Source organism: Humulus lupulus, chromosome 7, assembly GCF_963169125.1.
Source record: "Humulus lupulus chromosome 7, drHumLupu1.1, whole genome shotgun sequence".
NCBI lineage: Eukaryota > Viridiplantae > Streptophyta > Magnoliopsida > Rosales > Cannabaceae > Humulus > Humulus lupulus.
In genome coordinates this window covers 162483444-162496527 of record NC_084799.1, presented here as the reverse complement: position 1 = coordinate 162496527, position 13084 = coordinate 162483444, and the positions used below count along the sequence as shown (strand labels likewise).

Below are 13084 nucleotides of genomic sequence, written 5' to 3'. Positions count from 1 at the left end.
GTAATGCATTAGTGATCGAGTATGTTACTAAATTTGATGGGTTGGCCAAGTTTGCCTTTGATATGGTACCCACAGATATAGCTCGGAAGGAAAGGTTTATTCAGGGGTTGAATCCCGGTATAGCTCAGGGCATTAGAGTTGCCCCAGTGCATGAAGTCTCTACCTATGCTCAGGTGGTAGAGAAGGCTCTTGCTGTTGAGAATATAGTAGTTGGGCAGCAGTGATCTCCCTAAATTTAGTGTATTCCATACTCGGATTTAGCCTAAATTGCTCCAAAAAGTGTGTTTGTAAGCCAAGTTGAGGTCAACTTTTTATTGTCCAAAACAATGTCACAACTATGCTTGTCAACAAGTGTTTTGACCTTCATTGTCTTGCCATCTGTCTTGTTAACTATTGAAGCAAACAACATCCATTCACAATTTACACCCTTGCACTTAACTCTAACTCTATTTGAATCATTGGCAATAAATACATATTCTAGATCACCTTCAATAAAGTAATCCCTTATTGCATTCCTTAAAATTGTAACAGTGGAAAATTCCATGCCAAGAACAAATTGGAAGTTTTGTATTTTGGTTTTCGGGTTGAATTCTTTGGAATTTTTACCAGCATCAAACTCATCATCTGACTTCACTTTGTGTAACTCTTCCTCAGAACATATACCATCCGAGTCTCCATCATCAACATTCTGATTACAAAAATCTGAAATTGATCGCCACCACCTCCTGGGGTCAGACTGTGTATCTCTCTCTCAGCTTCAACATCTTGCTCAAATTCTTCCTCCTCCAATATGAAATCTTCATCATTCTCTCTTCTACTACAGCCAATTTTCTTTCCTTTCCCTTTTCTGTCACGCTGAACTTTGTCTTGGCTCTCCTTAGCTGTATTTTCCCTCACATCAACTTGATTTTTTTTCCCAGTTCTATCACCGTGAACCGGTTCTTGGTTCTCCTAAACTATATCTTCCCTCACATCACCAATATCATCCTTTGAATCTGAAAGCACAACCACCTCTGGTATTTGGTTCTATATATCACTTTCATAATCCATGTAGTCAAACTCTTCTTCATATTCCTCTTCATCAGGTTCATCAAAGTCAGCACCCTGAAATTCCTCTGAATATTGATCAGCATCAAACTCTTCCTATTCTCCATCCATGGCTGCATCAATAAGGATACCAACAACATTTGCAGGGACATCACAATCATCTGGTAGTTCCTCTATAATACATCTTTTCAAAAGAGGTAAAGTGGTAGTAAGGACATGTTTAACAGCTTCTGAATCTTCCTTCAAATCTAAAGGTCGGACTGTTTCAGGAAAAACAAGATATATGTCAATCTTTGTAGTCCGATTCCTCTCAATATCCTCCAAAATTCTTTGGATCTCCTTATCCCCTACCACCATGAAGCCCATATTAAGCACATTTTCTATTGGTATGTACCGAAAATCCAGTGGAAGTTTATGTCCTAAGTCCAAGGTCATTCCATCAAATTCCATCCTAGTGAAGTAATTAGTATTCACCCAATCAACATAATCAACTTTACCTCCTTCATATCTTCTATTGCCAAATGGAGTAAACCAGCTTCCCCCATGGTGTATTGCAATAGTGAAGATGTTAGTATGTCCACCTGTTAAATAAATACAACTCTGGTTTAGAATACTGCCCTAGTCAACAAAAATAAAAACTATTATGTCAACAATTCACACACACACAAACTAAAACACAATATACTTCACACACTTGAAGAGCAACACAGTCCACCACATGATTGAAGCATGAACCACAACAACAAAGATTCCCTCAATAAGCAAAGCATATATTTCAATGGACCCCACTCTGTTTACTGTATGCACATGCTTCCCAACAACAATTTGACCCAAATTTAATAATAATACCTACTGTAAATCAACAAAACTCTCACCCCAAAAAAAATTGAAAATCGATATCCTTCCCCGCCCAAACTGCTCTATATAGAGTATCCTTATCATTCTCTCCAAAAAAAAATTGTAAGAACACTTTGAGAAGAAATGAAATCCAGTCAATAGGTTTTGTACAAAAGAAAAGAACTCATTATAGTCAGGTGGTTGTTCCTCCGGTTGTCGAACAGTCGACATTGTGGAGGCGAAGCCGTCGTCGTCTCTTGTGTGCTCCTATCACGAAGTGGAAGGCTTCTTTGAATATTTTATTTCAAGCTCCTCCTTTGAACTTTCTGGGTAAATAATTTTTAGGAATTCATTCGATTGGGTTTCCGATTGGGTTATATCTTGGGTTTGGTTTTAGATTTTTTTGTTTTAGATTAGTTTTAGCAATGTTATTAAGATATTAAAAAAAATAAGTTTTTGTTAATGGTTAATTACTTAAATATGTATATATATATTTTTAATTTAATAATTTAACTCAATCAGGTTGTGCCACGTGTACCCTGTATACTCATAATGGCTCAGGGACCAATGGTTGCACAAAAACATTAACGGTAGACATTATTGCTGCCAAAATTTTTACATAAGCATTAAGTGCAACAAACTTAACTACATAGACATTATTGCTGCAAATATCCCTATTTTTAATATTTAAAAAAAATCTTAAATTTATACTTTTAAAATTTTAAAAATAAAAGCATAAAAAATATAGGAAATTTCTTTGGTAACTCACAAAAAGAAGTGCACCGTGCACCTTTTTTTATTGCACCCTATAAACAGTTTTGGGCGCAATTTTTTTTTATAATCGTGTATATTATAGTTATTTAAAACATCCTACAAATTTTCAGAAAATTTCAAATAATTTAGAGTACCGAAAATAATGTTCAAACATAATGTTTTCCACACAAATAAAAAAAAGTCATGAGTGCAACAACTTGTTTGAACCTTGTTTTCAATACTGTAAATTATTCAAAATTTTCTAAAAATTTGCAGGATGCTCTAAATAACTACACTATACACAATCATAAAAAAAAATTCGCGTCAAAAGCTATTCACGTGATGTAAACAAAAAGAAGTGCATCATTGCATCTCTTTTTGTGAGTTGTATCATAGAAATACCCTAAAAATATAATAACAAGAAACTTAAAACTTAATTATCTTTTAAAGACATCTTTTTTAAAATGCAATTAGAACTATTTTTGCAATTGTTGCAAGTTCTATATTGCTATTTTGTAACCTCATCGCTTCCATGTCGCAACAACAAGAAATAAGTAACATTTTCCTAATGCAAATAAATAAATTTACGGAAAACAAACTTCGTGGGGAAAAAAAAATTCTAGGATTGAGCATCATCATTTGAAAACACTCAAGTCTTGAAAGATTTTTTCTAATACAACCAATCAAACAATTCCAATAATATTATAGTGCCACATACAAGATCAGCAACTCAACCCTCCAAGCATACATAAGCAATAACAAAGGCAAACAAAAAAAATGCCTTCATGTTGAAAAAGGACATACAATTAAGTAGGAAAATTAAATTGTAAGAGGCCTTATCACAATTACACAACGCCACATGCTCTACTATTACAAACTTATAATACATGGGAAAAACTCTGGCTAATTACATTAGTGATGCTAAGATCCACGGAGCTATATTAGGTCCCCAATGGGGCTCTGTCATCTGGCCCGGCTAACATGATCTGCAGTGTAATAAAATTGTTCTATTAAGAATTCTTCAAGCAACAACAATGGGGAAAACATTGCACCAGGGTAGTAATATAGAAATAATCAGAGATTGAAATGATCGTACATTGCAATCAAAAGCGAACCGCCTGGCAAGCATGATTGCTGCATTTCGCTCTCTTTCTGATTCAAATGCTAAAACGAAAGAAACCCCTTTCTTCGCTTGCCAAAACAATGCCTGAGCTGCAGCATTCCCACCACCTCTAACTCCACACAGCTAAAGCATAAACAAAAGGAGTCACATAATTGACCAAGGAAACCAGGTATTATGAAGAAATCCAAGCTCGTGGAAAGGAGATCTGGTAGATATTCGAATTAGAAGGACAAGTTGAACATTTATTTTCAAAAAAGTAATGGTTAGATTTATGTTCTGCATGCCTTGCTTGGATATGATGATGACACAAAGACATGGATAGTGGATACAGTTCCATCTAAAGATGCTTTTATTTTCGCAGGCAATGGAAGAAGGGGGGAAAACAAGAAATAAAGTAGTGTAAAATACCTGCATTGAACTGGAATAGTACTCTTTAGCTATTGTTGTCTTTGCTTTGCACAGTTTTATCCTCATCTTCCCAATGTGAAATGCATGAATAGATTCCGATTGATGATTGACCCCGTTCATCTGAGTAATTACCACCTGCAAAAGTAAGAAACTTTAAATACTGCAGTATTATGACTCCATAATTCTACATAAATCAAACAATAAATAGAACTCAACTAATATAGATAACAATTCATGACTCCCGCTCCCTTTAATGCTATTCTATTAATATATAACGACTGTTGTAGCTTCAGGTGAGGAGGGGAGAATCGATCAACATTTCTTACAGAGATATTTTGCTTATATAAAAGAAAAAACAGTTCTAATTCTATTAGATACATATTTTTATAATTCATCCAAGCTTGAGCTAAAATGGGCCAATTAAAATTTAATAAAGAATCTTGTGAATTTTTGACTAGTTTTTAAAAATTAGAAAATTGGATCATTTTCTGTAGTATTACCAACATGACCACCAAATTAAGTGCAGATGGAAAGCTTTTTAAGGCATAAAGGCAGCAAAATATTGATGCTGACACCAAAATTTGGTAAGATTTGATAACATACATTAAACTCAACGTCATGTTTCCGAACAAGTGCCTCCACATAGCTACCCAAACCAGCAGCTGCACATGTAAAATCAAATCAGGCCATTTCCGTGTTTCACATAAAATATGTAAATGAACGAAATAAACGAGAAATATATGAAACCTAAGCAAAATAATCAGAGAATGAAGATAAATATCAGACCAGGATCGACTGGACCAGTGGTTGTCAGTGTTATTGTCTTGTCTTCCGCAACAATATCAACTTGCAAGACTCGTCCAACATCAAATGGCTCAGGGGCATAGATTAATTTGGTCGCTCCTGAAATAGGAAAAGTTAATTAAAAGAAGAAAAGTTTACAGAAGAATATAAACTAAATTGTGAACTTGGTATGACAAGACCATACATGGGTAAACAGTTTGCTATCTCAAAAGATATATAACTAGAAACGTGAGTGGCCAGATCTAATCATACACTTTTCTTTAAAGATCAACAATCAAGAATATAATTAGCAAGATATATTATGGATGACAATCTCTAGCACATAAGGATTAATAAACCCTAATGTTATTACAGTCTAGCCCAATAAGACAAGGACTGCCTCTCTAGATTTGGGCTGTTGTAGAAGGTGTTCAGTCCGAATTTAGTGACACATGTCAGTGTATCTTTTTTTGTGTTGGGTTAATTTAATTGCTTTTGAGACTAATGGTAACTGAGCACTGTGTCAGTCTTGCTTTCTTTCCCTCGTTTATGGATCATGTTGAACCCAAACTTCGGTAACATCTTCATTTTTTCTTCTCAGTTAACAAGCCAACACACAAAAGGCAGCGTCAGGGATTACATAAGCTTTATGCTGGGCCGGTTAATTTAAATTGCTAGCATTAGGTTAAACTGGGTAAGCCAGCGACAGAAACAAAACTTAAAAGTGATAAATATCGTTCTTCTGGAATTGAAAGCAACACATTGTTGCCAGCTACAGATTGTCTCCACTGAACAGGAGAAGCTAATTAATAGATTTGTTAAAAAATAGGAACATCTTTCAAAAGTACAAAGGATATAGTATTATAAAATCTACATCATTCAGCATTGTCAGAAAAAAAGAAACAGACAGTTTCAAGCTCTTAACTGTTATAAGACATGTTCTAATCCCCAGCTCCGAGCAAGGAGAAGCAAAAGCTACAGAAATTTATCTAAGAAAAGAACATGTATTTGCACACCCACGACAAAACAAGTGCCAAATATGAACTACTTAATTTTCCCTTTCACAAGCCCAGAGAAGTTTTTATAAGATCAAGTTCAGATAATAAAGTTTTCATGTAAATCAGTTTACCGTTATACCTGATATAAGCTCCTTTTTGCAGCCTTCAGATGATACACGATACCATTGAATTGAACATCTAGATAGATCTGGAACATCATCAGAGCAGGGTTGAATTTGCAAATATGAACCTAAAGCTTCAGTACCATCTATTTCATACAATTGATTATTGTTCTCCATGCCTCTCTTGCTCATTGCCAGCTGAAAGAATTGTTCAGATGGAGAAGGGAGTGCAAACAATTAATTCATTAGCAACATTAATACACAAAATAGTACACACTTCTATGAAAAGGCCGAGTGAAGACATCATGTTAATGTGAAGAAAAAAATCCAGTACCATCTTCTGTCATGCCAAATTACAGTGCATTACACATTATAAGCACTATCATCATCATAACTAACAAACTTTTTTTTAAAACAGTCCCATTGGACAATTTTAACTTAGTAATTACAACACCTGAGTTTTTTTACACTCATCACACACACAGGTAACTTTCAAGAATAGAAAAATTAAGCACCTTTAGACCATAAACTTTTATCAAGTCTATTTACTACTTCTGTCATTACTATTGCCTATGATACTCTAACAGAAAATGAAACATACCTCTTTCTGAAGACGAAGATAATGCTTAGACTTCTCTGTGAGCTGTTTCCTCAAAGCTTGAAGTTCATGTTCCATGTCCATAACCTACAAATTGATGTTTAATTCATGAGGAACTACAAAATTTTTATAAAAGACAAATTTATGACCACCCTGAAATTTTCATATAGTGAAATATTACAAAATGGTGTCTTTAAATTGAAAATTTGTTTCACCACACAGCCTTGTTGAAGTCAAATGTCGAAATTGTTTCATTTTTAACATTTCTAAAAAAAATGTTAAAATTAAGTCTGCCTGTCGAGGACTCAATCTTAGTACCAGTCCATAACGATCAAAGTCAAATCGTGAACCTATTAATAAAGCAACAACTGGAACCATGCCCTAACTCCTGTGCCAACAAATACAGTTCAGCATCCACTTAGATGGCCAAAACACCTGAACTAATTTTTTTCTCTTTTAAGCTCTGTTTGGCAATAGCTTAATGTCATGGTTGTTTAGGTGGGAAATTTTTACCCCCAAGGATTTACAAAACCAAATTGCAGATCCAAATAAGACGCTGAAGAAGCTCAAAGCACACATACCCTTAAGCTATTTATTATTGGGCTGGTCACAAGTTGATGTTGCCAAGAAATTGAGTGTGAGGATAGCCTTCATTTGAAAACTAAATAAACTAGTATACTTCAATTGGTATAAGCAAAATACCATTAAACACAATTGCAATCAATCAATAAAATTTCCTTGGCAACAAGTTTAGAAAAGTCTAAAATGACAAACAAAATTAAGCCCACAATCAAGAATGCACCTTGCTTGGTTGATGCAGCATTTTTATCCGTCTAGCCTCTTGAACCTCCTTCATCAACTCCTCCAAATCCTAACAGTCCTCATACAAATGTACTTTGTCAGAAAACATTTAAATAGTTAGATAAAAAAAAGAGCATGTTCATCAAGAAATAAATATTGTATTAAGAAAGCTTGAAGATGTAACACTCCATCAGAGGATATAATTAGACTGCAAATTTCTCAAAAATTGAAGACTACCAACCTAGATTCCATGACAAAATAAACTGTAAGATAATACAACCTATTGTAGCATCATACAAAATCGTATGAAATATAAATACGTGAGCATAAGAAAGTCAAAATGATTCATTAATCTTATTTTACAAAGGTCCTGCAGAAATTAAGAAACTGACATGAGAAAACCAAAATGGAACACAAGATACAAACCTGCTTCCCTGACGCACGAGACATTCGCTCTTGATCTTGAAGAGCCTCTTCTACTCTCTGTACTGCTGCTCTGGCAGCTTCAATTTCAGCACGAGCAAATGCTCTTTCCTCATCAACGAGTCTTCTAGCATCTTCTGAAGCCTACAACATGATAATAAATATTCAATTTCAGATAATATAACCAATAACTAAAGAGGAGTTCCTAAACCAATGTACCACGAAGAATCGTTTACTGAAATCAATAATCAGATTAAAGTCATCACTAACACTTTAAGGCAGATAAATTGAAATCTTGTCTTCTGTTGGTATGGAGAAACATAAAATTTCTTCTTCCAAATATTTGTTTTCAGAGCTTCTTGTGAATTTATCTTTTCCTACATCTGAACCCTTTATATTTATTTGGAAATTGCAAGGCTTGTGTTCCCACAAAAATTCCAGTTATCACTAGTACTGACACTTCTGATGTGTTGCAACAAGTTTGGAAATTACTGATCGGCATATAATAAAAAATGTAGTTCTAAACGGGCAAACATAAACTTGATGACTGAACGAGTAAGAAATGCTGTCAAGTAATACTTCCATGTCGCAATTCACACACACGACAACAACCACAAACTTCGAATCACAAAACCAATAATCTCTCATCTTAGAATCCTTAAGAATTATTGCAAAAAACATAAGTTGTGACTAAATCCATGTATCCATGACAACAGAGAGACTCGTTAACCCTGTTTAGTAGTCAAGAAATTATAATTACCTGTTTAAGAAAACTTGCTAGCTTCTTCACTTCTGTCTTTTCTTGCATCAACTCTCCTTCTCTTTGAGTCAACTGAACTGCTAAGGCCTCTACCTGGAGATGATAGATGATTCTTTTTTATTTAAAATGGGAAGCGATAGCAAATGATATAAGATAACAAAAATGTTCAGACAACTGTTGTCAACTCAATCAATCCGGAGGAGAGAGGATACATATAAATTTTAGCCAATAGACAGGAGAAGTATGTATCAGAAATTAAAATGAAAATGTAGTACAAACAAAGGAAAGTGAAGTACATACAAAGATAACTCCAAAAGATATTCAAATAATTAATTTAGTTTATTGGAACTTCAAGAGGTAATTATTTGGCTACTAGACTAAGCACAAGATACTGAGTCACAGACATATCATTATTAGTAAAAGGGTACTGATGAGAATGATTAGTGCATGTACTCTACAATTTATACAGGTTGAGGTTTTGTTTCAATTTTTTTACATATTTCATGGATCTTATATGTCTTCTATGTTGTACTATGAATCTTTAAAATTGATACTCCTTTAGGTTATACCATTTCGTTTGCAAATTATTTCAGCAATTCCGAACAATCCTAGCCTGTTTAGTTTCATGCAAAAAAAAAAATAAATAAACACTTCATAACTCACTTAAAAAGTGAGAAATATAATAAGCTTGCTTAATAGAAAAATCCAAAATATACAAACTAACCATCGCTATTGCTTCTTCTACATCATCCTTGTTTCTACCAGCCACACGTCCTTTTAAGGATTCCAGTGCATCCCTAAGCTTCTTCAAAAGAACATGCTTTTCCAAGGAAGCTGCCTCTCTTAGTCTTGCCTGCATTTCACCCAAAAAAAAGTTTAAATTATTGTGTTCAGCATACTAAAGTGGAAGTCTCTTAGGATATTACATTCAATACCTCGAAGGACAAGAAACAACTAAGGAAGGAAGAAAAAGTTAGCATAAAGTTGAAAGTCGTTCAATGTATTCACACGCCAGTGATGGATTATATGAAATAAAAGGACATTTACTTTCACATCTTAGAAAATACATTACTTCATAACAAAAAAGTTTTTCAATATATTCACACAAGGGACGGAGTATGAAATAAACAAACAGACATTAACTTTTACGTATTTGAGAATATATTACTTCATAGCAAAAACAATCTTATATTCATAACGAAAAAAGTCTTATATTACTGCATAACGAAAAAAGCTCTTATATTATTTCATAACAAAACAATCTTTCAACAGAGCAAATCACTTATCATCTAATTCAACTCTCTTTTAAATTTTACTTTCAGAATATAATAACCAATACCATACGAACAATAACGCTCAATTCTTTTACACCAACAAAACATTGTTGAGTATAATTGTAAACCTTTAAGATAACTAATGAGTAATGAATTACAAAATTCTTATCTAACCACGAACCCATATAAAATTACAAACTTAGCAAAAATGTATTAAGATTGGTAAAGCCATTTAACCTCTTCAGACAATTTAGCGGCAGCAGCCAACCCCTTCTCAAATTTACTGGCGAGGTCACGAACTGAAAGGCGCTTCTGCTGCTCCAACAGCTGCGCAGTCTCTCGAGCAACGACCTCTTTCATTGATAGTACTTTGGGATCATCCTTTAACTCAACAATCTGATTGTTCGATCCAATCTTATAATTTGGAAACCGACTCGAAGCAAATATCACATCGGCTGAAACTGCTGGAACAGCTTCTTTTTGCATCGTATCACCAAAGTCTCTGCTTACCCTCGTCATTATTTTGAACCAGTTACTCTGTCAAACACCGCAAACTAAAACTTATCTAAATTATTAAATGAATAAATTTGACAAATATTTCAAAAAAAAAAAATCATCATCCAGGGATGTGTATACAAGATAAATCTAGCTCAGAACTACAAAATTCGAGCTTATCTAAGTAAACTAAAACAATAATATTTCTATTTTTAGCCCCAAGTGTGTAAAAGAAACTAAACTATAGTCCGTCAATGGCATAAATTCTGATTTAAAGTAAAATTATAAACAACCTATGATTGTTTACAACCCAAAACAAGTAGAAAAAAAATGACAATAAGAAAAACTGTAATCAACTAACCAAAGAAGAAGCAACAAAGTCAAAAGATGTAGGTATCAGAAAACACAATGAGAGACTAAAACCCTAGCTAAAAACTATGGCGTAGAACAAAGAGGAGAATGAGGACAAAAGAGGAAACTGGGACTTACAGATCATGGAAAAATGGATAAAGTGATTTAATTACTCAAAATGGACAATGGAGAATCTGGGATCAGATTCAACTATACCACTGCAAAAATTGTCTTCGTTTCTCTTATCCAAAAATTGATCGAACCTGTTCTTAGAATTCTAGAGAGAGAAGTTTCCTCAAACAAAAAATTTACAAAAGATGGGTTTCAGTTTGCTTTTTGAAAGTAGAGAGAGAATGAAAAAGCAAAGCCGCACACTGTTGTTAGCTGTGACTATTTTTCCTTTTTTTCAAAATAAATTAAAAAATAAAATAAAATAAAAAAGTAAGAAATCGTTTACCGAATGGGAGAAAGGAACGGTTAGGATTGGATGTTGAGGCATGGGATGTCATGCTTATGCTTTAAACTTCAAACTCTTTTGGCGGGTCCTACTTCGGCCCCGCCAATTTCTTATTTTTTATTTATTAAATTATTTATAAATACTCTAAAAAATATTTAAATATTATGAGGTATTTATTTCATTGGAAATATAATATTTAGATTGGATGGCGAATATAGAATTAGACCGACCAAAATATTTAACATAAAATTGAAAAGAATAATAAATATACTAAATAAATGAATGGGTGTGTCGTGTAATAAGTATTGTTTAGTTGTTACTTCTTTTGTGATGTTGAACGTGATAAACTGTTAAGACGGTAGAGAGACTAAAATCGACCGACCGTCCGTTTACCGAATTGAAAAGGACACAGAGTATGTAATGACGGAATTGCCCTCGGAGTACTAGTTAGTCTTAGTTGACTTTGAATACATTTGATTAGTATCAATTATGGTATGATCCGAATATCACTTTCCCAAACTAGTTTTAGTGCAATGCAATAGGAAATCCAAATCATTCAATAATTCCATTTACAAAATTTCCTTAAACCAAATTATTTACACACAAATTTCGGTATCACATCAGCATATCATATTGAATTTTGAAAAAAATTACGAAATCCTGCTTCCTGATTTTTTTTTTCTAAGTTGTAAAAAGTTACATTTTGGTTGTTTACGATACCGATAAGATACTTATTTGTCATTTTTTTTTTATTAAAAGCTTTATTTTTATATCATAGTATTTCAGTGCATTTTGGATACCTCCAAAACTCATTTGTAGACACATTAATATACCAATTAAGTATTTGTCTGCTATATTATGATATCTTTTTATTTAAGATACATTTTGGTAATCTTCAAGCTTATTTCAGAAATTAATGAGTTGTCATATAGTATCATAAGTTACCATATAGTTTATTAATCAAAATTAATTTAGTATACTACACGATAACTTTTAATGGATTATTTTAGTCACCCATGTAATTTACATGTCTTATTATTTAAGATGGTTTTGAATTTTACTTCAATTCTATTTTAAAAACTAGTTAGTTATTATATAGTATAAAAGTTACTCCTATAATTCTAAGTTATCATGAATAGATTATTAGAAAATGATATTATTTAGCATATTACATAGTTACTTATAAAAGTTATATTTTCATTGCTTTTAAAATCATTTATGATACCAATTGGTTACCTTTTGATATATGACTAAGCCACAAATTTAAAACTATCAACAAATTTAGAGAGTTACTAAAAAGAGTTTTATCATATTTTATTTAAAAGTTAACAAACAATATCCTAAATAATCTATTTTAAAAAATTTACTTTAAATGTTTATAAAATAGCTTTAAAGTTGTTTAGTTTTTCAAATGTAAAATAAGAATACAAATTTTGGTATATTAAATTTTGATTAGTTTAAAGTTTAGTTATTTTTTTGTTAACAAAATATGAAGAAGAAAAAACTAAAAAGTTGTTTTTTATTCTGATAATTTTCTCCAGTAACGGCGAAAAAACATATGATTCTCACATATTAAAATAATCACCTTGAAGAGTATATCGTGATGGTACTATTTTTGAGCCCAACCGACTAGCGGTGTGGCCGAATTTTTTTTTTTTTTTTTGAAGTTAAGAAGAAGAGAGAAAAATAAAGAAACATTCACAAAAAAAAAGTTAAAACACTTAGACCCATTTGGTTGATGATAATAGGCCAAAAAGGAAAGGAATAGAATGTTAATGGTCCGAATTCTTTTGTTTGGTTAGAAATAACAAGTTTGGAAAAGAATTCAATTGTAATACTTATTCCCAAACTAAC

At 32.8% G+C, this 13084-nt stretch overlaps 1 protein-coding gene across 2 annotated transcripts; it reads right to left on the bottom strand.

Annotated features, from left to right (window-relative positions):
* Nucleotides 1-3291: 3291 nt before the first annotated feature.
* Nucleotides 3292-11126, bottom strand: LOC133788756 (stomatal closure-related actin-binding protein 1). Of its 2 annotated transcripts, none has more exons than XM_062226349.1 (13): nt 10912-11126; nt 10165-10481; nt 9378-9506; nt 8654-8746; nt 7897-8037; nt 7472-7540; nt 6673-6756; nt 6089-6269; nt 4955-5071; nt 4772-4830; nt 4169-4303; nt 3734-3883; nt 3292-3623 (listed from the first exon to the last, which is right to left on the bottom strand). In XM_062226349.1, the coding sequence occupies exons 2-13, from the start codon at nt 10444-10446 to the stop codon at nt 3579-3581; spliced, it is 1485 nt and encodes a 494-aa protein (XP_062082333.1). In that variant the 5' UTR covers nt 10447-10481; nt 10912-11126; the 3' UTR covers nt 3292-3578. The 2 variants fall into 2 exon arrangements, with proteins under 2 accessions (XP_062082333.1, XP_062082334.1); XM_062226350.1 differs by having other exon boundaries at nt 10165-10464.
* Between the last annotated feature and the right edge of the window lie 1958 nt (nt 11127-13084).